Here is a 25,828-nt window from a genome sequence, read left to right as displayed (position 1 = left end):
AGGTCTTACTAAGTATCCACAAAAGTACCTTTTTCAATTCTATCTAACTGAATTGGTAAATACTAGAACAACAATCCCACTTAGGTTCGGTTCATAAAACTGAATCGTTGGATAATGTAATTCTAGAGCTCTGATTGGCTTAGCCATCATGGTATATGAGCCATATACCATGCTCTCCAAATATGGTCACTGTACACGTCTGCTCAAAATTATATACAAGCTGAAAAGACCACCTACTTGAATGAAGCCGCAGAGTCTCGTGGGCTTTCAAACACCGACTCATTTGTGTCTTTGTTGAAGAAATACAAACGTTTGGCTGAACGACTGTGTGCGTAAGTCCAAGGCTCTACAGAGCAAGAAAATCGAACGTTTTAATTAGCAATTATTGGATTTGGCTGTCGTATGACATAAAGAATAATGCAGATCAAGAAGCCCATAACACCCTCATCGACCGGCAAAATTCTTCATATCATAACGAGCCGAGTCTAATGATTGTTTTATTATATTCATTCAAATATTTTCAACTTCAACAAGAAATGCTTACCTCTCCTGTCTTCAAAGCGTTTGCCCGTGTTCCTCGGCAGTTTCAGGTTACGAAGGGATTTTTCCTCTCACAAATTTTCTTCAAACAGCAGTTGTCATCCTTTGAGTGGTATTTTTTCCATTTTCGCTAGGTTTCAAGGCAGTATTTCGGCTATTTTTCTTCGCATAACGTGTGAAACCTTCCGTCATTTTTTCCAGCTCGGTCAAACAGCTGAGCAACCGAGCCTTCTGCCGTAACTATAACTGCCTACATCGGTTATCATTAGATCCCATGGACCGTACCCCCTTCGGACACCTCATATAATTTACACAACGTAGTTTTCCCTCTAACTAGTTAGCGTTACGCACTGTAAAAACCATTGACGTCAATTGTTTTGATATCGACAAACATCTTGAATTTCAGCCAACATTGTTTCCTTGGCACGCAACCAGGGAAACGTTTGGTGCAAAAACACAATGTCCAAGAGAGAAACAAAGACAACATTTTCTGTTTCTCGGCAACAGTGTTTCTGCAAAGCGACATTCACGCGTTTGTGTGACGTTCTGGGGTAGCACGAAAGGCTAAAAATTCAAAGAGTACCTTGACTCTTTCTTTCGATAATTTGAATGTTTACACATAGTTCCAAAAGAAATTAGAAATGGAACTTGAAACCCCAAATTGGATTCACACACGCACGCATATAAGTAATAGACCATAATATTTTGATTTGCGCGACTACGCGTTTCTTCTGCGACACAGAAAGACATCAAGAAATCAATTCAGTACTTGTGAAAATACATACAAAGAATTTCCACCAGCTCTAAATATATTTTTTTTGATGCGCGTTTCTAACGTTTAATTTTCATACTTTCGTGAGGAACTAAAGAGGCAGTCTCGTTCCCAGACCTTCGTTACCCTTCTGACCAAAAGGATTGCAGCTTCTGGGAACGAGATTGCTTAAGTTAACCCTTTATGCCCCAATATCCACACACAAATTCTCCAAACTGATCGTTATACATTTCCTTTAAGAATTAGTTGAGAGAATTTGATAAAAGATCAAAGAATTTTCTCTTTGCCAGAGTTTGATAGAGTTTTGTATGATGGCTCTAACTTTTGAGTGTGTGGACGAAATCCTATGATGTGACCATTCACATGAAAGCTCTCTGCCTGTACTTTTACATGGTGCTATTTGGTTTTTACAAGAGAAAATTTGCAAACTTGGTCGTCATTTGCCTTTGGCTACATTTGGCAGTGAAAGGGTTAATGATCATTTCATTAATTCTCATAACATAATCTCTTGACAAGGTATGGATATCGTTAGGAGAAAATTGATGTTGGTCACCATTGGGACTTGAAGGGTAAATGCAAATTTCAATACATTTACCTTGAATTCGTTTAATGAAAAATATCCCTTTGGGAAGAAGATGCCTGCCATCCTCCAACATAAAGCACTCTCTGGGCTCCCTACTTTTTCCTTTCACAACTTTCATGTCAATTCTGCTATAATATCAGTAAACACAAAATCAACCGAACGTCCAAATTTTTGTCGACAAAAAAACATTGCTTGTTGAGCTCTGTTAACTCTTCCACTTCCAGGGTGAATAAACTGAAGGAGTCGGGTAACGTGGTTCTAACTTTTGAGACTATGGACAAAATGCTATGGTGTTACCACTCAAATGAAAGCTACTGAGCAGTACTTTCCTGTGGTACTGTTTATTATGCTGTACAAGGTAGTTCTAACTTTTGAGTCTGTGGATGAAATCCCATGGTGTGACCATTCAAATGTAAGCTACTGAGCAGTACTTTCCTGTGGTACTGTTTATTATGCTGTACAACGTGGTTCTAACTTTTGAGTCTGTGGATGAAATCCTATGGTGTGACCATTCAAATGTAAGCTACTGAGCAGTACTTTCCTGTGGTACTGTTTATTATGCTGTACAACGTGGTTCTAACTTTTGAGTCTGTGGATGAAATCCCATGGTGTGACCATTCAAATGTAAGCTACTGAGCAGTACTTTCCTGTGGTACTGTTTATTATGCTGTACAACGTGGTTCTAACTTTTGAGTCTGTGGATGAAATCCTATGGTGTGACCATTCAAATGTAAGCTACTGAGCAGTACTTTCCTGTGGTACTGTTTATTATGCTGTACAAGGTGATTCTAACTTTTGCGTCTGTGGATGAAATCCTATAGTGTGACCATTCAAATGAAAGCTACTGAGCAGTACTTTCCTGTGGTACTGTTTATTATGCTGTACAAGGTGATTCTAACTTTTGCGTCTGTGGATGAAATCCTATAGTGTGACCATTCAAATGAAAGCTACTGAGCAGTACTTTCCTGTGGTACTGTTTATTATGCTGTACAACGTGGTTCTAACTTTTGAGTCTGTGGATGAAATCCCATGGTGTGACCATTCAAATGTAAGCTACTGAGCAGTACTTTCCTGTGGTACTGTTTATTATGCTGTACAACGTGGTTCTAACTTTTGAGTCTGTGGATGAAATCCCATGGTGTGACCATTCAAATGAAAGCTACTGAGCAGTACTTTCCTGTGGTACTGTTTATTATGCTGTACAACGTGGTTCTAAGTTTTGAGTCTGTGGATGAAATCCTATGGTGTGACCATTCAAATGAAAGCTACTGAGCAGTACCTTCCTGTGGTACTGTTTATTATGCGGTACAACGTGGTTCTTACTTTTGAGTCTCTGGATGAAATCCTATGGTAAAACCACTCAAACGAAAGCTACTGAGCAGTTCTCTCCTGTGGTACTATTTATTATGCTGTCTTTTGAGTCTGTGGATGAAATCTTATGGTGTGACCATTCAAATAAAAGCTACTGAGCAGTTCTTTCACGCCGAACTATTTGCTTTTCTGCACTTTACAAAATAAAATTTGAAAACTTCGCTGAAGTGTGACTTTGGTCATCTTCGGGAGTGAAAAGGTTCATAACCGAGCTACAGTTGAACCTTATGGACGTTCTTGAAAGACTCTGTAGAAATCCTGCTCAAAGATATGGTTGCTACCAATAAGATAAGGACCCGACTTGAAATTGCTAGAGGAACTGAAGTGATTCTACTGGACCATGGCAATTTTCCCAAGTAGAACTTTAGTAAATGTCGTTGTCAACATTTAACTCAGATTAATCTAAGCGACGAAGCAACAAAAAAGAAACTAACCTGGTGAAAATTTCTTTAAGTGAACTACTGTCCACACGAAAAATATGTTTGAGCCTAAAATGAAACATTTTCTTTATATTAAAATGATGAATGAATAGAATCGAAGAGACTGAATGAGTGCATCATACAAAAGGGTTTTCACTGAGGACGTGTATGAGCCTTAAAGAAGGTCGAAGCTCTGTGCTGATCTAGGGAAAATTAAGCTTTGGCCACTTAGGGACTAGAGGGGGACTGGAACTGAAATGTGTCTCGCAATTGATTCTGGGATTGTTACTAGGGCCACGCCGGTCAGCTATTGGCCAATTTTTTCCCTCCCTAGTAACATTCCCAAAAGTCTTTGCGGAAGCTAACTTTTCCCAGTTTCCTTTTCGTTTGTAGAGTGGGGAGTGGTAATCATGGTAACAGGAGTTTGTTTGTTCTAGCGTAGACAACTTATTGTAAAAGCACGAAAAAGGGTTTTTAAATAGACTTGTCATTTTGAAGCTGTAAAGTTGCTTGTTAAGCCCATCGCTTGCAATCCAGTGACAACTATAGATAGACGAAGACGCAAACAGGACTGGAAGAATACACCAAACAAAACTCGATCCCGGGAAGACGTTTGGTTTGTTCTTCTACTTCCGCTTCCGTTTAAGTTACGGACAAATGCAGGGGTGGGGGTGAGGAGGGAGGTAATCAGGAGGCAACAAATCCCTGACGAGTGTGTCTCTTTACCTTAGTGGTACCATTCCTTGGCAAGTAGGTTTGTTGACTGCCTTCACAAGCAAACCCGCCTTTGCCATTCTACAAGATAACCCGATAACAAATTAGGCAGGAAAACAATATTGACGAAAGTACGGCATTCTACTTGTTATTTCTGGAATCGTTACTGGGGACGCACCGATAAGCCATTGGCAATTTTTTTCCTGTAGCCAGTAACATTCGCAGAAGTCTGCGCGAAAGTTGACGTCTCGTTTCTTAAACGGAGAATAGAAAAAAAGACCAGCGCTAGTGTTCTGCTCTAAGATAACCACAAAATCAGGCGAACGTCAAAAGTGCATCAACCAATGATCACTGCTTGTTGAGTACTGTTAACGCTGTTACTCCCAAAGTAAATGATATAGTCTTGTTAGGTGGTTCTTACTTATAAGTCTGTGGACAAAATCCTGCGCTGTGACCATTTAAATAAACCCTCTTTGGCTTTACTTTTTCAGTTTTCAAGGTACTATTTTTTTCACTTTGGCCTGCACTTGAGGGAGAGAAGATAAATTACCTCTCACTGTAGTGCAAGTTTCGCACGTCTTTGCCTCCAAGTATTACGGCATCCACAATATGAACCGCAGCTGACCTTCTCTGGCCCTTCCCCTGTTGAGAGAAACGAGCAGAAAGCAAAATTAACATCAATTTTATTGCACACTGTTGCTTTACGGTTTGTATCATCTTCAAAGAGTAAAACTCTCTTGTAAGGCCTCTGAAGCTGATACAACACGGAACACCAAACATCTTGTCACAACCTTTTCCCACCCGGGTTGAGGAGAAACGGCTGTACTCGCAGGCTATGCATCTTCCTCATAAAACCTTTTAACTGGGTCGTTCTTAAATAAATGGACGCATTTTCTTAAATCCCCACTTACCAGAATCTTTTTAGCAACAAACTCCCATTCTCGTAACTCTATTGAAAACGTAACCCCAGTACAGTCAATCCGGTCGTGAACGTGGCCTCATCAATCAGCACGTCCAAATTAGTCCATTACTAGGAAGTACCCCCCCGGATCACATTTCCTAAGGATATCAAGTAAGCTACTTTGGAGCAAAAAAACGTACAAGCAAATAAGAACGATCGTGTCACCTATTCCCTGGAATATAAACCTTATCCTGACCGTGTGAGCAAACTGCCCCAGGACCCCTCCCCCGAGGACCAGAGAGCTTATTCGCACGTCACCTTGTCCTTATTATACACTCACCTCCCCCCTGAGTTCTTGGACTATTTCGACTTCTATCAATGTATCACGTGGGAGTTCCAAGTGGAAATTCTCTAGCTTGTGCCACCTTGTTGCACTGCGATAGTTTGGTTTACCATCCCACTTGTAGATATTACTGCGCTGAAACAAATTTGTCAGCAGTTAATCTCACTTCCTTCACGATACGTCTGGCCGACTTACTTCCGGTAGGGAGAACCCGTAACCAGGCCACCACGCTCATGTACAGATATGCCCAGGATTGCAAGCTAATGAGATTCATGCTCTTTATGATGGACATAACGAAGTGTCGCCTAACCCTAATCCTCAGGTAAACGCAAGAAATTTTGTCAAACGTGTTACAAATAATTGTGTCCAATATGAGGTCCCTAAATTCTGAGTTGCTTGCATTTCTGTGGCATATAGAGTGTTTTCACATGACGTTTTGATGTCCCAAAACAATGAAACAGCGGCCATGTTGGTGTCCCAAACCAGTCCAGTCGGAGTTGAACTCTTTTATTATGCAAACGATTTCTTTTGTTCCAATAAATTTGCATAGACGCTGGCCACGTGAGTGAAAACACTCTATAAGCATCACCTTTATGTAAAGTAAACCTTAACCAGTAATCTACAGTAACCAGTGACCTTGAATGTACAGACACTTACCCCAAGGCCCATAAAGAACCACCTTTCTCCTCCAGACACAAAGCATTTGTAGTTGTACAAGCATTTAAGATTCTGGATGTTCTTAGAAGTCAGCGTCGTAGGTTCAGAATCGAAACAATGGTCATCATCAACTCCCTGAAAGGAAAAGAAGAACAGCGCTGCATAAACCTTTGCAATCCTTTTAACCTGCTGTTCAGCTATTCCACAAAGCTCACGGGAAAATTTTGAGTAACAAACAAAACCGTCTGTGGATGAAACCCTATGGTGTTACCATTCAAATGAAAGCTACTGAGTAGTACTTTCCTGCGGTACTATTTATTATGCCGCAAAGGTTGTTCTAACTTTTGCGGAGCCTGTGGATGAAATCCATTGGTGTGACCATTCAAATTAACGCTAATGAGCAGTACTTTCCTGTAGTTCTTTTTATTATGCTGTACAAGGTGGTTCTAACTTTTATGTCCGTGGAGGAAATCCTATGGTGTGACCATTACACATGAAACCACTAAGCAATGGGAATTGATGCTCATGCCAATAAAATGTGACAATCACTTAACCTACCTTCCATAGCTCATCAAATTTCACATCTGGATCAGAGTTTTTAGGAGCTGCACGAGCCTTTTCAGGGATCTAAAGGACACATCATGTACGTTAATAGGAACAAAATATAAAGTCATGTTTGTCTTGTGTCAAGAGTTGTAATTTAGCGAGTTACAACTGTACAATACGCTCTACCTCAAATAACGAGTGTGTAGGAGATTACTGGACTAACATAAAATTGAAATCAGGTGTTCCAGTTTCTTCTCAATTTAGCAGACATTAGAGCGATTTTCGTATGACCTTGAAATGAAAACGTGCGAACAAAACAGAAACAACAAACGAACGGAAATAGAGCGATTTGATTGGTTTGTCGAACGGATACAAACGCGCGTGGGTTTTGGTTGGTTAAGCGAACGCTCGGCTGAAAAATTCAGGGCTCGACGTTGCGACCTGTGGGGTCGCCAATGCGACCAGCTTTTACTCAGTGGCGACTAAATTTTCACGCCTGGTCGCCAACCTGGCCCCCAAGATAGGTGACTTTCTTCTTTGGGTAAACGTACACTAATGATAATTTGTTACCCTTTACACAACTAACGGATAGCTAACGGTTTTTCTAACGCTCTAACGTTTTGCCCAAACGCTCTAACGGTTTGTCTAAACGTTTTAACGATTTGTCTAAAGGCTTCAACGATTTCTTCCAACACTCTAATCTACGTTTACTTGAAAGAGGATTGTGAAATGAATGAATTCGACGGAAGACTTTAATCGACTCTCGGACAAATCGATCGCAATTCTCAACAGATCGTCCCGTGTTTCTCCGGGCATGACTTTAAGCGCATCGATATTTAAAACAATTTCTTTATGTCGAACATGTATCTCGATTGCGGACTCGATAATAGATTAGTCTGATAAAAGCTCAAGCTAATCGAAGCTAATCGAGAACGAACGGCGCTTACTTCTAGAGCTTCGCAATTCTTGTAAACAACTTTACGCAAATTTCTGTTGAGCATGACGACGCAAATAAAAGCTCTGCCGTATTTTATTGACTTCTAATTAAGTAAAGTTGAAGTCATGCTGTTTGTCTAACAGACTTCTCGCGAAATCAACTTCTTTGCCCGAAAACATTAGCAACGTTTCCTCTTTCTGGTCTTTCTGGAGACTTTCGATCACGTGTTAGGCAACCGCGCAATAGATGAAGTTTCACCGATGTACAGTTCTGAACATGCAAATACATGGGACGCAAAACAAATTTTGCAGATTTTGTTCTTTCATAACCCAAATAAGTTTTTTTGTGATTCCTAAATTTTGTTTTTTTAATGTGTATTCCATTTCCTGAACCTTAAGCTTGAATACCTGTTTGAGGAGATTTACGCTTGAGTGCGGATTCATTTTACAGAACACCGACTGGTAATCGAGCGTCAGCGAAAACCATTCGAAAGAAAGTTCAAAGGAAGTCTAAACCATTCATTTTCTGTTAAGGCTAAGTTAAAGATGTTAAGTTTATTTTATCCCATTAGTTCTTAAATATAATTTTTGGCGACTAGAATACTTGTTCTGGCGACCAAAAATGAAAACTTGGGGGCCAGTTGGCCCCAAGATTTTTTTCTGAAAGTCGAGCACTGAAACTTCATGCCCGAAGAACTTTCTAGAAGTCAATCGATACCTCACTTTGACGTCATACGGCAACACTATTGGCCAATCGAACGATGCCTTCTCCATATTACATGTAGTGTTTTCTTTGGCGGGAAAACGAAGAGTCCATGTTTTGATCTGTTCATCCATTGGCTTATGAAACAAATAACGAACACTTACCGAAACCATTTTTTAAGGTCATACGAAAATCGCTCCAAATTAAAGAGATAACTTTTTGCCTTCAGCGTTTTATTTTATTAACCCGCTTGAGAACTAGGGATTCTTATGTGGAATTATCATGGTGGGGTGTAACCTCTAAGCCCCATTATCCACGTACAATTTCTCCAAAATGATCTCCATACAATTCCTTAAAGAATTAGTTGGGAGAATTTGTTTAAGTCAAAGCATTTTCCCTTGGATGATAATTTTTTAAATTTTAATAACAGTGCTTTGCTAGCATTAGCGTTTGTATTACTCTACAGGAGTAAAAAAACTGACCTTCCAAGTCTCCAAACATCTTTTCTTCACTTCCCCTTGATCATAATGACCCATTAACGTGCTGAAAAAGTAAAGTAATAATCGAATGGACGCGCGTTTGATCGATCATATAGATAGGCGAATTTGCGCGTCATAAGTAATAAAATTAATAAAATTATTAAGGGGCAGCGTCATAACGATTTAGTGCCACTTGAAATACAACTTAACGTATTCGTCCCCGTTGCGTGACGAGCCCATAAAACGTTTGTGTATGATGCAGCAGCCCTGACCTCCCTCGAAGAAGTTCTTAGGGCTTCGCCACGTGTTCCTTACCCACGTGGGGAAAGAACGCGTGACAGAACACATGCATGACAAGCTACAGCAGCCTTAGTTTGGCAAAAATGCATACATTCATGTAATAGTTCCACAACATTTTAACTTACGTGTCTTGGACGTAGGCTCTCAGTTTCTTGAGGGAATTTGCTTGCACCTTCCCTATCCTATAGCAGATTAGATTTTTAGAATTTCAAAAAGACCAGACCAAGAGCGGAAACATAATTTCTCTTCTAACTTTTCCACTTTCATAAACAGATCACACAATAAGTTCATTGACTATTTACGAATAATCCCCTTTATTATATAGACGTGAGTGTTTTACTGGAAAATATACCACTCGTAAAATTCATAAAAACTACATCCGGGACCCGAGTGGTTTATTTTCCATAATCTCACACGTGAGTTTATCGATGACGTAATTTCCGTAATTTCCCCCCGAAATTTGTAGGCGTCTTGCGTCTTTTGAATTTTACTTACACATTTTTCAAAGTTTTGGTTATATTTTGTCATTGTAGAGCCCTATTCCGTTCAGTGCTATTTCTCAAGATTATTGTAAACAACGTCTTATATTGCTGTACTGTAAATTCGAGTCATCACAATTACTAATCTATTATTTTATCGATGTCTTTTTGTCTATATAATAAAAAGAACATTACACGGCGGCCTGAAGATATGAATTTTATTTTCTCGTGGCAAAAACAATATTTTACTCACTCGCTGCGTTCGTTCGTAAAATATTGTTTTGCCACTCGAAAATAAAATTCATATCTTCGCGCCAGCGTGTAATATCCTCTATGTAATACACTCTGTTTGCCGACCCACATTTAGCATGAGTTATTGTTTTCAAATGCTCTTGGAAATAGGCAGTACCCCCAGGAGCATTTGAAAACAATAGATTATGCAAAATTAGGGTGGGGGAGAAAACAGAGTGCATCATGGGGGGTCGAAAATACAGAATTGAGGATCTCAGGAGCATGGTTAAAATAACGCGTTCATCCTTCTTATACAAATATATATCTTACGCCAAAGGCACAATATTTGGTAATTGATTCAAAAGATAAAAACAATTCTCCATTTAGCTGATAAAACTTTCGCAAGAAAAGCAGTTTTTTTGGAATGGAAGGTTATCAACTCTTTCACGATGTTATTCTATGCTTTACTGTTATTCTTAGGGCGATGAATCTATGCTAACAAATGAACCTGTTTTAGCTAATTCATAAAATGCAGTACATGCACAATACCTATCATTCGAATCAACCATATACGATGAAAATTCTTCATCTTCCAGAAGAATATGCAAGGGAACGATCTAGAAAAAAGACAACACATCACTTAAAACGACACGTTTAGTTGGTCTATCGAAATGACGAATTTTCACGAGTCTGGGTACAATGTGCACTAAAGTAGGTAAAAAGGATTGTAAACAGCAAAATAATTTTAATTTTCTTGGACTAACTAACTAACTAACTGACCCCGAGCTGGTCTTTTCAAAAGAAAGGTTTCATTTGAATGGTCAGACATTTCATCCCCAAACTCAAACGTTAAAACCACTTTGTGCAGCATAATAAACAGTACCAGAGGAAAGAACTGCTCAGTAACTTTCATTTGAATGGCCAGATTTAACGTCCACGCGAAAACACCTCCATAAATTCCCCGTTGACCAAAGGGCTACACATTGTGGAATTAAATGTGTGCAGCAGTACATTTAAGCTTCTACCAACCTCCATTACGTCATCAATGTCTTGGTTTTTCATTTTGTTGATTCTTACATTCGCATTGAACATGTGCTCAAGTACATCTTGAATGTTGGAACGAAGGCCTTTGCACACCACGTACCTGAAAGGGTGCGAAGAAACTATGAGTCGTGATAACATAAACATCATTAACCGAAACAGGGCGGTAATGCTCGCACATTGCTAAGTTGAAATGAGGCTTCGTGTTTTAAAGCGTGAATTAATATTACTGTGAAATACAATTTAAGGCTGCAGGTGCCGGACTAATTCATGTCATTATGAGAAAGCCCAACTTGTCGTCTTGCGTTTACGTTCTTAAGAAAACGTGGCTTTGTGAAATTTCACGTCGAAGTGCAGTGAAGGCAAAGAAATGTACCAAAAAGTGTGCTGCACGTGCGGGATGTTGTTTCGCTTATTAAACCTTTTGCTTCATCGACGTCCTCGTTGTCGTCGCCGTCATTAGGGGTATGATGGACGGGGGAGAGCCTACAGATTAGCCGGATCATTACACGTTGGTGGGAAACTGCCCAACTACCCCTCCCCTAAGAAAATATTTTGTCCTAAGTGAGAAGTAAGTGTTAACGTTGGCTTAGGGGAGGGGTAGGTGGGTAGTTTCCCAGAACGTATGATAATCCCCTGTAACCTAGGAACACAGCCAGAATTTCACGGTATACAGCCTTTGTAAACTTGGAATAAATAAAACACGCCTTAGATCTGCTAATAGGTGACTACATGAGCCGAGCTAGTTCGCTTTACCGATGTAACTTTTATCTCGCCACTCATTGGGATCACAACTTTTTCTTGCGTTGAACCCATTTAACCCCAATATCCACATACAAATTCTCCATACTGATCTCCATACATTTCCTTAAAGAATCAGTCAATTTTCTCTTAATTATGTACTGATATTATTGGGAGAAAATTGATGTAGGCCACTTTTAACAAAGAGAGCCAGCCCGTTTCTCTAACTAACCTCAAATGGATAATTCTGGAACTGCATTAGGGTGGTTCGTAAGGACAAACCACTTTCCAGAATCTAATTTAACTACATCCTAGAATCCAAAACCACGTCCCCAGAAATCAAAATCTGGGACCTGTTTTGGATTCTGGGGTGTGTTTTGGATACTGGGAAGTGTTCTTGGATTCTGGAGCGTATTTTTGGACTCTGGGATGTGTTTTGTCCCTACAAGCTACCATATAAAATAGTAAATGCCTACCTCTCTGAGTTAGCCGGCCTGCTGGTGACAGGTTTGAAGATGTATACTTCATCAAAAATACGATACATGAGGTACACGAGACCAACACTAAATGAAGTGAAAAGATCAAACAGTTTGCACACGAAATGGCCACCTGAAATACAAGCAAAAGAAAAAAGAAAATAACGTCACTGTTTTGTAGCACGGTTAAATAGCTTGGGCTAAAGTCAGGGGCACAGAACCGGAGAGACGGCTGGTTTAGTTGGGTACTGACTTTGTACACTCTTCTGGCGGAGATTAAGGACCTCAAGATCCGACGATGGCGATGGCAACGGGAACAGCAACGTTAAAAAGAGCAATGGGCCAAATATTTAAACAAAGTCTAACTTAAGCCTCGGTTTAATGAATCTCTGAAACTCCAGATCTCTTCTTTGGTGGGTTGTTTTAAGAACATAAATGCTTTTCTAGTCTTTTTTAAATGCTTTCATAAAACTGTTTACAATAAATGATGTTTAGATAAAATCGTTGGGCAAATTGGAAATGACTTAGAACGCGGTTTTGTTAAACACTGGCTAAACTACGTTTAATTTAGCCCAACAGAGTGTTTTCACTCACGTGGCCAGCATCTATGCAAATTAATTGAAACAAAAGAAATCATTTGCATGAGAAAAGAGTTGAACTCCACGCGGACTGGTTTGGGACACCAATATGGCTGCCGTTTCATTGTTTTGGGACACCAATATGGCCGCCGTGATGTCATATGATAGGTTTACATTAGCCAAACAACAACTTTGCACTTGCATCACGCATTTTTGTAAGTGTCTGAACATACCCTAAGGGCCTGTTTACATGGAGTGGGGGACCCCGGTCTAGTGGGGTTGGTTTCTTTTGTTTTCACGCTGTAGGGGACACAAAACAAAAGAAACCTACCCCACTAGACCGGGGTCCCCCACTCCATGTAAACAGGGTCTAAAACTTCCTAGTGATAAATGGCAAGGGGGTCACATGTACATCCAATGAATCAAACGTATAAAAAATGAACTTCTTACCTGGTCTAAGAATGGAAACTGCACAAAGAAATTGGCAGAGATAGAGCTGTTTACTAAGGATTTCCTGGATATTTTCCTGCCCCTCGACTGAGAATCCCTAAATAAACAAAATTTATTTCGAAAGGCTCAGTGATATTCCTTGGGATTAGAACAACAATTCATCATGTGAACTCTTCTCACTTTGATAAATGTTGTAATAATAAAGCGTTTTCACTCACGTGGTCATACGCTATGCAACTTTATTGGAACAAACAAAGAAAGTTTTTATATAAAGCTACGGCCATTACGGCAACCGAAACGTGTAATTTGTTTAGCAACATTGTGACAAAACGAGTTGAATGGAGATGTCGCGCGTTTTACCACCCACGTTGCAGCCTGTCTTGCAACAAATCAGGTTGTTGCAAGTTGCGGGAATACTGTCTTCTGATTGGATAAAATTACGCGGGAGTCACGCCATGCACGGGATTTACGTCACTTGCTGCAAACCTAAGTTTGCCTTGGACCTGTAGGACGCCCAACATGTACAAATTTTGTAGCAAAAAGTAGAGCTACTCTCTACTTTCTGCAACAATTTGTTGCAAGACAGTTTGATTCGTAAACAGGTTGCACGTTTTTGTGGAGCGTTTTCCCGTGCCTTTAAGGGTGGTTATCATTAGTTAGAACCAAAAGGCCGGACAAATCCAGTCATAAAGAGAAATTCCGCTATTAGCTGAACTGTGCAGCCAGCCGAAAAGCCGAAAACGTTCGAAAAAAAGCTGTTACATTTTCAAAATGACCGGTCCAGATGGTGAGTTATTGCTCTGACTTTTGGTGATCGCCCTAAAACAACTCAAGGAAGAAAAAGAGCTTAACAATGATTGAAGCGTTCGAAACTTACCCCGTCAGCCATGACAAAATGAACACCTTTATCATCCGTTAACTCGAGCACATGTCTTCTAAATTCTACCAGATTGTCTTCATTGTAGATATCTCCATCATCGTTTACACCTTGGCAAAGGAAAACACCAGTTAATGACCTACAGGTTATTCTGCACAGTAAAACCGTAATTAACAAACAAAAGCTGCTTTAGGAAAGAAAAGCGCAGTCGCTTAGATTACTTCAATGACTCAATCACATTTTAACCGTCGAAAAATTCGAAAAAAAAATTCGCACAATACCTACCTAAATATCCTTCATAACATTGTGAACATTATAGCGGAGCTCTCGCGCGCGAAGCGCGCAGCGGAGCACCATGGGTAAAGAAATGTGGTAAACTACGCATCCGAGAAATTTTGGTAATCACGTGACCGTACACCGACCGACCGCCCGCCCTACCGTCCGTCCGCACCACAGGCATACCAATGTAAAATAATTCAATCAACAGGTATGGCAACCCAAATACAACTCAAGGTTTTATTTGGAAAGAATTCGCATGGCCGCCCGGACTTTTAGAAAGAAAAAACAACAACAAAGTCGTGTCTTTTTCGCCATTATTTGAGAGAAAGAGCTAGAGCGAGTGATTAGAAACAAAAGAGACGAATTTCGTAGGAAGAAAACATGAAAATTCAAAGCGGCTGTGAGACAATGAGAAATGCTAGCGGCCAGCAAGGTGAAAATAAGCGGCAGTGAAAAATAAAAGCGAACATGAACACAGGAGACAAAATATTGAGTAAGCACATACGACAATTCCTCCATAAAAATAATGTGTAACTCGGAAGTTTGACGTTTTAGTCACACAAAACAGCGTTGTAGTTGTGAAAACAACGGCAAAGAAAGACAAAAAGCGTGCTGCACGTGCCAATTTGTTTTTTTTGCTAACTAGAAAAAAAAGTGTGCTGCACGTGCAGTTTGTTTTTTTGCTAATTAGATCTATTGATCTTGATGCCATTTTCATTGCCCTCCCTGTTTAGCATTACACCATATATTTTTTTTTGTTTACAAGTATAATTAACTGGAGCTTCGCTTTTAGCCCTGGCTAAATCTATATATTAAGCATTTTTAAGAAAAATCTTTTCCAGCAGGAAAAGCTTAGCAAAAACACAGAAAACCAAAACAAAACAAAACAAACAAAAAACAACAACAACAACAACAACAAGAAAGTCAAGTGGCAAAACGGCCTTAAACGTATCCTGAGAACAAAGGTTTCTTTCTACGGTGGCTTATAGCATGTATGAAGTCGTTCGCGCCGCTGTCATTCATGTGGTTGGCTTTTTTACGTCTCCGAGGGAAAAACAAGCTAACTACGCGAACGCGAAACCACGCCGAAAAGAAACCGCTGCTAGCAGGGTATAGCAGGGAAGAAAGAGAGAAAAATATAAAAGTCAACCTTGCAGTGGCACTTTCAATTTTTGTCTTCTATACATGCCCGATCTTAGAAAGCTCTAAGTTAGAGTATTGCCCTTTGTGCAATGTGGTGACCAGGAAATGGCTCACCTGACTTCAAACTACGTTCTAGCAAAACCTCCAGGGCGCAGTGGTTGAATGAATATTGCTGAGAGTTTTATCCAGCTAGAGATTTAACATGAGCATAGAAGTCTGCGAATGAAACATTTTCTGCCCTTAAACGTGTCCTTTTAATATTTTTCTACAAACGAGATGTAAGATTTTTCTTATGATAACAAAGCTATTCTAGGGATCAAACGATGAGAGGAGTTCACAGCAGATAAGATCTATATAAAATGTTATTCTCACCATAATGTGGTTCAAAGGTTTCTGGTGTTCCGGCTAAGAACTCTTCCAGCTTGAAATCATTGTCACCTTAAAAAAAAGAAAGTTACAATTACATATCACTGTCATCACTATAGTAGGCAGCAACCTTGACAGAAAATGCAGGCATCTAGCCAAGACCTTGGAAAAGATTCCTTTACAGTACGCTAATTTGAATTTGAGGCAAGTTATTTTCTGCAAATTTTCTCACTGCCTGTTAGTGGATGCCCCCCCTCCCCCCAAAACACATATTTCTGAGTCAATCATGAGTCAATTATGAGGCACGTCGCTCAAAAAGTGACTTTGCGTCCTTTCAGTCTTCATTGCGATGATTCCTACTTACTTACTTTGTCAAATGTACACGAACCCTCCTGAATTTGAATTCCAAGGGACTATATTCAAGTTCAGAAAGCGAAATAACCTTTCGTCGTTGCTTGTTTACGTTCTTCATAAAACACGAGATTAGGCATTTTCCGTCATGGTCGTGCAAAAACGCCAAAGTAATGTACAAAAAAGCGTATGTACGTGCAAAGTTGTTTTTTTGCTTATTAAACTTATTGTTTTTTAGACGTTCTCGTTGCCGTCGCGTTGTTGATTCTTTAAGTCGCTATCATCATCAACATCGTCGTCATCATCATCATCATCATCGTTGTCGTTATCATCACATTACGACCGCTGCCATCATCATTATCATCATCATCATCTGCACCACGTTTTTTCACTGAGCAAAACATTTCCTCGTCTTTTTTATTATTTCAGCAGAAGAAAAGGACATAATATGGCCAAAATATTAATTATAATTAATGGTTGGAAACTTAAGTCTGGAGTAACAGGCCATTTTATTTATGTACCTCTTAATGTGAAGCCAAATCCTTTGGCTTGCCAACCTTTACGCCACAGCACATATTCCGAGAAGCCGCCGGGACCCGCACATAGATCAGCAAAGTACAACAGGTCATTCGGCCCAATCAAGTCTCTCTACAATCAAGCAAACAGTAGTCTTTTAACTCTTTCATACCTTAAGTAAGTCATTGGGAGATGCCAACGGCTATGTAGAGCTAACGTTTAACTCTTTTATGGTATATTGTAATACAGAGTTTTGGAGTCTGTCTTCATGTTAACTGTCTGGTTACATAAAGGCCCAAGCATTAATATTTTCAGTTATGGACTCATCTTTTTTTATACTGGAACTCATTGGTTCTGGACTGGGACTCATGATTTTTCACAAGATGAGTCCCAGGACTCACCATAAAGGCTAAAAGAAATAGGCATTGTTAAACAACAGCAATAATAACTGCCAAATAATTTATTTAAGAACTTAACAACTTCTCTCCACTACATTTTTACTTATATGGGAAATGTGTAATAACAAGCAGTGAGAAGTAAAGTTCTGATATTAGCATTTTTAAAGCTTCACTTTTTACAGTGTCTTATTCCAGGGTATCCGTATTCCCCAGGGACAGTTTATTGGTTTGGCCCCACGGCACCAACTCCCCTCTAGAAATATTCATTTTAAGCCCATACAAACTGTACATTAAAACCCGCCCTCCTCCCCCGTTTGGAATTTCCAATGAGCCTCCAAGGAGTGAGTATGGATATCTTCTGGATCCAATGGACTCCATATGATTGGAATGCTTTCTACCCCCCCCCCTCCCCCCCCCCTCAAATAACATGAGCAGAATTTCTCTAAGTCTCTCACGAAAAGAAAATGTAATTTTCCATTGGAATCTATTCATGTCCAATGGATCACCCTCACTTGGTAGGACTTTACACCACCAGACTTCCGGTTTTCCAATGGAAAGCAAAGGGATATAACTGGAGTCTAGTTGACAGTATTTGACAACCCTCCTCAAGTTAGGGTTTACTGCCACTGTCAACAGTGACTGCACTGCCCCCCCGCCTCCCCTCCCATCCACTTCTGCACCAATTGATGTATCAAAAACTAAATTTAAAATAAAACTCACTCCTTTGTCATCTTTGGGGCTAGTAAACATGAAGTCAAAAGCAGAATCCATGTTGGCCATCTTCATGGCTGCCCTATTGATTAAAACCAAACCAAAGAACCTTTTATGACCTAGGCAATAATATTTCAGGGGCGGATCTAGGGTGAGGGTGTAGGGGGTGTGCACCCCCCCCCCCCCCTGCGGATCACCTGCAGCTTTCTAATACAAAAAGGTTTGTGATTTATTGATGTTGAAGTACAACATGAGACGAGGTTGAAGAATTTACTTTAAACGCCGTAAAAAAGGTAGTTCCAGTGGTGCACCCCCTCCTCAGAAAAATCCCGGATCTGCCCCCTGTATTTAGAGTTTAACTTTGAGGGGACCATGGGCAGTGTCTTTATTAACAAGGTGTCCATATTAAAAAGTGGGTCATATAAATTAAGTTAGAAGAAAAAAATTGAACAAGAGAGAGTTAGCAATGTTCAAGTTCAAACATCTCTAACTTACAAAATATCATCATTCAGGGCTGTCATTAAGATTTCAAGTTGCTGGGTAAATATAACAAGTAGGCGGGGAATCAAACAGCTAGGGATTTCTTTTGGTTCTATTTTTCTTCTATTTTCCTACGAAAAGCCGGGGGCAACGTTCATGGTAGCCAGGGAAATACCCATCCATTGGCACTTAATGACAGCCCTGAGTCATTAATCTGTAAACTGTGCATATGAAAACAACCAAAACTATTCATTTGTGATCACTCATCACTTAATCTGTACAGTACTCAGGTGTCAAGACTTATTTGTCACCAAAACAGTCAGTACACCAGCCATTGATGTCTAGATTCAACCGTACTTTAATGTATACATTGTAGTTAAAGTAATTTTTGTTTTTCTTTTGTTTTTGGGTATAGTAATGTATGCTAAATGAAGTTGAAATGAAAGAAAAATAAAAATTATCTGAGATAAAAAATTAACCACAGCATATAATTACACAACAGTTTTGCCTACTTTTTACTTCAATGCGAACTTTAAATTTGGGTTTAAACCTTTCACAGTTTTAAATTTATACTGATCAGTCACCTGTTCTGAAAAATTGCTCCTCTTATAAACTCATAAGGATTAGCTCTTGTTCTTGCCTTCAGGAATTCATCACCAGAAAGGGCATCAAAAACAGTCTAATTGTGGAAAGAGAAACAATTTTACACTTTATACAGAGGCTTAACAAATGCTCGACTATCATTCCAACGTCCCAGACTGCACCATATTCGTCTGTTTATTTAAACTGCACTTATTTCCGGACATGGATCTTTTAATGTGGAGCAGATGCTATTATCTAATAACAATAATAATAATAATAATAATAATAACAATAACAATAACAACCACAACAACGACGACGACGACGAGGATGACGATGATGACAAATAATTCAAATAATAACAAATAATTCAAATCAAACTTAACAAGGTTAAGAATCCCAACTGGCTGGAGTTTGAACTACAGTAAACAAATCCAGCTAGAGGTTGGGCAGGACTTGAACTTGGGGACTACAAGTCCAGTACTGTAACCACTCTGTCCCCTACTTTAAAATCCGACACAGTCACTGGCAAAGTAGATAAAAGCTTGAACTGATGATCTCTTCAGACATTTTGAAACTGTGATAATCGTAATGTTGAACAAATCCAACCCTGATAAAAGCAACCAATAGTTAGTGATAGTTACTATCACTAACACATACTCCTTTAAAATTCAGTAAGGTAAGATGAATTTGGTAACTTAATTATCTGATACAACCAGCTTATGCTACTAAATACATGTACATACCTTGCTTTTTAGAACCTCTGCCAGAACTTCTTCACTACAGAATTGTGTTTCATCATCAATTGTTAACTTTTTCTAAAAAGGTGGAAAAACTTTAGAACAGAACAATTTTATGTATGGTAATATGCATACCCTAATCATGCCACATAAGTCACAAGAATAAGCAAAGGCCCTGCGGTCATCTCACAGATCACGTACGTTCAAGGGGGAGACCGCTGGCTGCATTGGCTTGCAATTTAACTTTGCCCAAATTACATTTAGCCACATTTCTTTGTTCACATGTACAGCTGTACATGTTGTGGTTCAATTTTATCCTTGGTTTAAATTTTCTTTTCTTTTTTTCTTTTCTTTTCTTTGTTTTTGGGTATGGAAATATAATTAAGATAATGAGTTTGAAACAAAAGCAAATAAAATTCAAACCAAGGATAAAATTGAACCACTACATATAAAATATGCAAAATTAAATCTGACATTTCTGTTGAAATTTGAGTGTACAACAAACGGCACCCCCATCTGCAGGTTGTTGGAACAGAGGCCCTGGGAACAAGTTTGCACCAAAGAGATCACCTTGCCAATTCTGATCCAGTCTTCCATCTCTTCTTTGGTTGGAGGGGGTCTGGGACAAGAAGGGATGCAAACCTTGGGCTCTACTATCACAACCTGAAAAATTCCAAGAAACAAAAATAATAATGCATGCTTTTCAACTGAATTATACTACACAAAAGTAGGTTGAGTTTGATCGTCCTGTTGAACGTAGTCCTGAATAGGACTTTTGTTGTTGACAGTGACTGACGTTTCGACAACCTGTGCGGTAGTCATCTTCAGAGTCAAAGTCAGTTGTATCACGTCAGTTGATAGTATTATACTCTGGTTATAGATCTGATTGGTCAATTACGTCGCGATGTTATTGGTCGTCTGTCAGTTAAGCCATGATGTTATTGGCTATGAAGACTCATAATCAGTAATTGGTGCGTTTTGATTGGTCTGTTGTCACAGTTAAACAGTCGTCTATTGTTAGTCAAATTGTCAGTTCTCCAGTCGTTCTCTCGTAGTTAGTTTTGCTTGATCTCATCAATAAGTCGCTTGTACAGCGCTGGTAACTGTTGGCTACGATTCAGTGGTGTTTCATGTCAAATGCAGGGTGCAAAAAAGTCAGTTTTACAGCTTGCCATTTGGGCAAGCTGTAAGTATCATGCACTAGCCCAAGGGTCATTCAAACTTGCCCGAAAAAAAAATTTTTGATGCGCAGGATTGATTACAGTTATGTAACTTGAATTTCCTCCCAAAACTTCACTTGCCCATTGGGCAAGTCAAGAACAGAATTCACTAGCTCGATAACAAAATCCACTCGCAAAATGTAATTCAAAAGTGTTTCACATGCATTTCATATATTAATTTGCCTTTGGTATTAACATTGCATATGACAATAAAAATGTCACATAGAAACCTGCATTCAATATCTAACCACAAAACAATGAAATAATAGTGTAATTCTAAAAGCTGACTTGCTTACATTCCAGGCATCCAGTAACTGGCACAACAACTGAGTTAAAGCGATTTTTGTTTGACCTTGAAAATGGTTTTGGTAAGTGTCGGTTATTTGCTTTATCAGCCAATGGATGAAAAGATCAAAACATGTACTCTTCATTTCCTGCCAAAGAAAAAACCCTAATATGGAGAAGGCATTGTTTGATCAACCAATCGTTTAATGCAGTATGACATCAAAGCGAAGTATCGCTTGATTTCTAGAAATTTCTTCGGACATAAAGTTTGTTCACCCCCATTCAACAAACCAATCAAATATTATTCTTCTATTTCTGTTCATTGTTTCTGTTTTGTTCACACGTTTTCATTTCAAGGTCACACAAAAATAGTTCTAACATTGGTCTTTTACTTTCACATTATGAGCCAAGAATTACCTCTTCTTCTTCTTCCCAGGTAAAATCTTTATCATCAAAGCCTTCAACTTGGAAGCCAAGACCACGCCTCCCTCGCTGCTGAGATGCCTCAATGATGTCAGCTCTTCCTTGACCAAATCGTCCTAAGCCCCCTCCTTGCTGAAAACCCATGCTTTCCTAAAGCACAATAAAATGATAATATTACAAAAAATGTTGAATAAAACTAATGTGAAACTATATAATAAATTAATAATGTTATCATCGTAATCATTGATCAGAATGAGTGACTGTTAGAAATGTTCATGAATTTTTAAGTTTTAAAAATTACTTATTTCCTGGATTTTGCTTACTGTACAGGGTTGTCAGAAAGTTTTGAAGTAGACGGCTGAGTTGTCAAAGTAAGTGGCCAGTCCAGGGATAATTTATCTAAAAAACGTCATCCGTAAAGAATAAATAAAATATATAAAATAAATAAATAACGATTTGCAGGTAGCACAACCACATAGTGGTTCTTTGTCTATCTGATTCCTGGTTGAATTGGAATTTGGAAATGTTGGTTTTTGAGGAGAGGGGAAAACAGGAGTACCCGGAGAAAAACCTCTCGGAGCAAAGGAGAGAACCAACAACAAACTCAACGCATATGGCGTTGACGCCGGGATTTGAACCCGGGCAACATTGGTGCAAGGCGAGTGCTCCCACCACTGCGCCATCCCTTGCTCTCCAAATGAAAGAAAAAAAGAAATGCTACGCAGAGTAGCCAGCCAATACTAACCAAGTAGGCAGCGATTTACACAACCCTGCTGTATCTTTTACTTTATAACATAATATTGACCTTTTCTCAAAACTCATAGGTCACTTTGACATGTTTTCAGAATAAAAGGAAACAGGTTACTAATTGGTCATGCTTTAATATAAAAGCTTAAACATCCAGCATTTAATCTTGGCCAAAGTGGGGCATATTGTGTGAGATATTTTTCAAGAATAATTGATGATTAGTCTAAAATAAATAACTATTTTGTCTTTTCCAGCAGTAGGTATAGCAACAGATAAGTTCTTACCATTTGTCTTTGAGCAAAGTCGCTGTACACAGACTCTGGTTGCGATGCATTATTAAGCACTTCATCTTCACTTTCATTTCCTTGACTTTTGTTTACAGAAAATTGTTTATTTCCCAAGCCAGTCTTGCCCAGACTTTCTCCTGCCTTGTAACCCATTTTTTCCTGGCGAAAAAAAAGACATACCCTTGCAAAATACATTTTTAAATAGCCTCCCTCCATGACTAGAGGTACTCCAAAACTCATAATTAGGATAAAGGGGGGAAACAAATACAAGCCATAAAGCCCACACAGGGAGAACTTAACTCAATTCCTGCAGCGCAAAGCACCTACGAGTATTGCTTCTCTCCTTTAAAAAGTATGCTAGTTCATCATTGTGAGCACTACCCTAACATTACATTGCTGTTACATATTTAGACACCTGGCCCCAGTTGTTCAAACGTTGGATAGCGCTATCCACCAGATAAAAATCTATGCAGTGGATAGCGCAATTGGTTTCCCTAATACTTATCCACTGGATAGTGATTTATCAGGTAGATAGCGCCATCCAATGTTTGAACAACCACGGTCTGGGTGACTAGAGCCATGGTGAGGGAAAGTTGCTTGTCTAAGAAAAGAACACAGAGTAAAAGGTTTGAGCCCAGACAAGTACAGTGTACATGGCCTAGCTCATCATAAGTCCTTTGTAGCTTGGTGGTTAGAGCATCCGAACAGTGTATGAAAGGTCATAGGTTCAATCCCTGTCGGCAACTCTGTTTTTTCTCTTTTCCCATGCTCGTGATAAGTTCCCACATACCATTTGTTTCCAAACCACATCACTGTAAACTGGTTTGCGGTCACCATGAAGAAAACTGGCATATGAAGGAGATGATAGTTCCTCATCAGAATCACTGCTTGAGAGACCTAAGTAAAAATAGCATGAGGGTATGTGAAGTTCACCTTATTCGTTCTTTGTTGTCAAATATACGACATTTTTCTCCGTATTACCCTTGCCATTTTGCTCACTCACTTACTTGTTTTCATCTAAAGAGCAATCCCCGAAAAGTAACAAAAGATATAATTTCCTCAAAGCCCTTGTTTGTTTTGAAGGAATACAAGGAATACGGTAGAGAATGAGCAATCAACATATGGTGCTGAAAAGAAATTTTTCCTGAATTCCCTTCATCAAACTTTCTTTCAGTGCAATCCTTGTAATTAAACTTGATAAAAGGTACACATTTCAGAAACGTGCCCAATGAAAAACGTCGCCCGTGAAAAGTGGGGTACCCATTAGGCTTTGTGAGCAAAAACGAGGTTTCAAAGACTACCGTTGTTTTCGGTCTCTTGTGAACTTTATAGCAGTTAACTATTCTTACACTTTCAAGAGACAATGCAGAAACAATAGAGGTAGGTTGCCATTGTCTTAAGTGTTGGAATGTCTTTGTCATTGCTACAAAGAAGAAAATGTTTATGCAAAGAGAAGCATTTTTCTTCCTCGGGCACTAACATAAAAGCCTCACGAATTCGGTAGTCTTGTGCAAATCGTTTTGATGGCAAAACAGTTAAAGCTAATCAGAAACCAAAGTATTCTTCACTTAAAAACTCATCTTCACAAAAATCACTCGATAAGATTGAATAAAAATGTTTGCAGCGTTTATAAATATTATTATCAGAAGCGGTATTGTAGTTGTTTTCAAGAAATGGATTAGATCGCTGTTTAGGTTTGTCCATTAAATATGTAGTTATAGCGTTCTTAAAGAAAGCATCGCTCTTACTTTTGCCTTATACTTTGCTAAAATCAATATCTTAAATGAAGAATGTAAGTGAGAGTGCTTTTTCGTCGAATTTGCCCGTAAATTTTAAGGTTTATAATATTATCCAAAACCCGTGACAAAATGTAAACAAACTATTAACGCATCGGTTGCGCTCACATTTCATCGTTCGATTTGAAAACCATGAAGTTTTTAAAAGGTAAAAATTCGTTTTAAGTCAGTGCATTGAATTATTTACAGCAAAATCAACAACAATCATCGAGGATTTTTCAATTTTGAAGCGTTTAACAGCAAAAAGTCACATGCTAATTCAGAGTAAATTTAGAAAGTTTTTAAACAGACTGAGCTATTGTTAGTCGCGTGAAGTTCTATTCTTCATCGAAGAATAGGCAAATGTTGCGGATGTCTGAGCAAGAACAATAACCAGGAAAGGGATATACCCAGGAGATTTTTTGATTGACACTAAATTAACGTCATTTTTCACTTATTTGCATTTTCACGATTGACGTTTTTGAATGGGCACGTTTCTGTAATGATGTATTGACCTCATCATGGTTTTGGAAGCCACCTTGACGAGTAGGGAACCACATGAGAAATTACAGTGTTTCAGGATCTTCTGTCGAAAAATTTCTGTAAAATCACTGTTCGGAAAAAAACGAATTGTAACCTAAAGCTTCACCCCTAAGAATTCTATTACTGAAAAAATATGAGGGAGTTACATGTGCTAAAGCCACTTTTTAAAATTTTCTATACATAGTTCTGTAAAACATTTTCTTCCTGCCAACTAAAATGTCCCGGGAAAAAAAATTGCAGACAAATATATGGAAATTCTAAAGCAATTCACTGGAGAAATTTAAGAACAAGCACGGCCCCCCAAACAATTGTTAGTAGAATCCTTTGCTGTGAAGCTTATAAATGAGACGTGCGTTTAAGTACATCTGTACAGCTGTTAAAGACCAAACACCATGCGGGTTGTATTGCACGTCGCGCGGTTATATTAACGATACTCACTCCTCTCAACTTTTATTCTTGTTCCTCCATCTTGAGTCAAGCCATCATGTTTACGTTTTCGTGCATTCGACATCTCTGAATGTTACAAATCAGTCGTTAATTTCCAGTTGGCGAAGAAGCCGGAAGCGCTTTCGATTCCGCCGTCCGACCAAGTTTGGTCTAATAAAGTCAACCACAAGGTATAACTGAATTGAACAAAAGGCTGGAAGACATCCTCTAAGAACACCGAAATTCGCTTTACATTTCAGCTGAACTAGAAGGCTTTAAACTGAACTATAACACATCTTAATTCAGTAACCACACTGTTTATCACAAACCCGCCATTTTGCTCACAAAACCGAGGTGACCTGGATTCAAGTGAATTAGTTCATATTCGCAACAATGAAAGATGACAAAGTTTACAACAG

At 39.0% G+C, this 25,828-nt stretch overlaps 1 protein-coding gene across 2 annotated transcripts in view; it reads right to left on the bottom strand.

Moving 5' to 3' along the window:
* The window catches only part of LOC140923882 (cap-specific mRNA (nucleoside-2'-O-)-methyltransferase 1-like), a 28,923-nt gene extending 3,175 nt beyond the window's left edge, over positions 1-25,748 (bottom strand). Inside the window, exons 1-25 of one of the 2 annotated variants that reach the window (XM_073373900.1) lie at positions 25,422-25,748; positions 23,456-23,562; positions 22,663-22,824; positions 21,626-21,781; positions 20,274-20,366; positions 19,710-19,781; positions 18,966-19,060; positions 17,911-17,983; positions 16,798-16,924; positions 15,932-15,997; positions 14,138-14,247; positions 13,261-13,357; positions 12,233-12,365; positions 11,004-11,118; positions 10,524-10,591; positions 9,390-9,446; positions 8,968-9,028; positions 6,859-6,927; positions 6,301-6,435; positions 5,641-5,778; positions 4,950-5,041; positions 4,412-4,480; positions 3,701-3,754; positions 1,908-2,023; positions 238-346 (exon numbers count right to left, since the gene is read on the bottom strand). In XM_073373900.1, the coding sequence (XP_073230001.1) occupies positions 238-346; positions 1,908-2,023; positions 3,701-3,754; positions 4,412-4,480; positions 4,950-5,041; positions 5,641-5,778; positions 6,301-6,435; positions 6,859-6,927; positions 8,968-9,028; positions 9,390-9,446; positions 10,524-10,591; positions 11,004-11,118; positions 12,233-12,365; positions 13,261-13,357; positions 14,138-14,247; positions 15,932-15,997; positions 16,798-16,924; positions 17,911-17,983; positions 18,966-19,060; positions 19,710-19,781; positions 20,274-20,366; positions 21,626-21,781; positions 22,663-22,824; positions 23,456-23,562; positions 25,422-25,494 (2,447 nt within the window). In that variant the 5' untranslated portion in view covers positions 25,495-25,748. The remainder of the gene's footprint in view (positions 1-237; positions 347-1,907; positions 2,024-3,700; positions 3,755-4,411; positions 4,481-4,949; positions 5,042-5,640; positions 5,779-6,300; positions 6,436-6,858; positions 6,928-8,967; positions 9,029-9,389; positions 9,447-10,523; positions 10,592-11,003; positions 11,119-12,232; positions 12,366-13,260; positions 13,358-14,137; positions 14,248-15,931; positions 15,998-16,797; positions 16,925-17,910; positions 17,984-18,965; positions 19,061-19,709; positions 19,782-20,273; positions 20,367-21,625; positions 21,782-22,662; positions 22,825-23,455; positions 23,563-25,421) is intronic. The other variant, XM_073373901.1, reaches the window with a different exon arrangement.
* Positions 25,749-25,828: the final 80 nt, after the last annotated feature.

This window comes from Porites lutea, chromosome 14 (genome assembly GCF_958299795.1).
Source record: "Porites lutea chromosome 14, jaPorLute2.1, whole genome shotgun sequence".
Lineage (NCBI taxonomy): Eukaryota > Metazoa > Cnidaria > Anthozoa > Scleractinia > Poritidae > Porites > Porites lutea.
The sequence above is the reverse complement of the archived record's forward strand: the minus strand, read 5'-3'. Positions and strand labels throughout refer to the sequence as shown.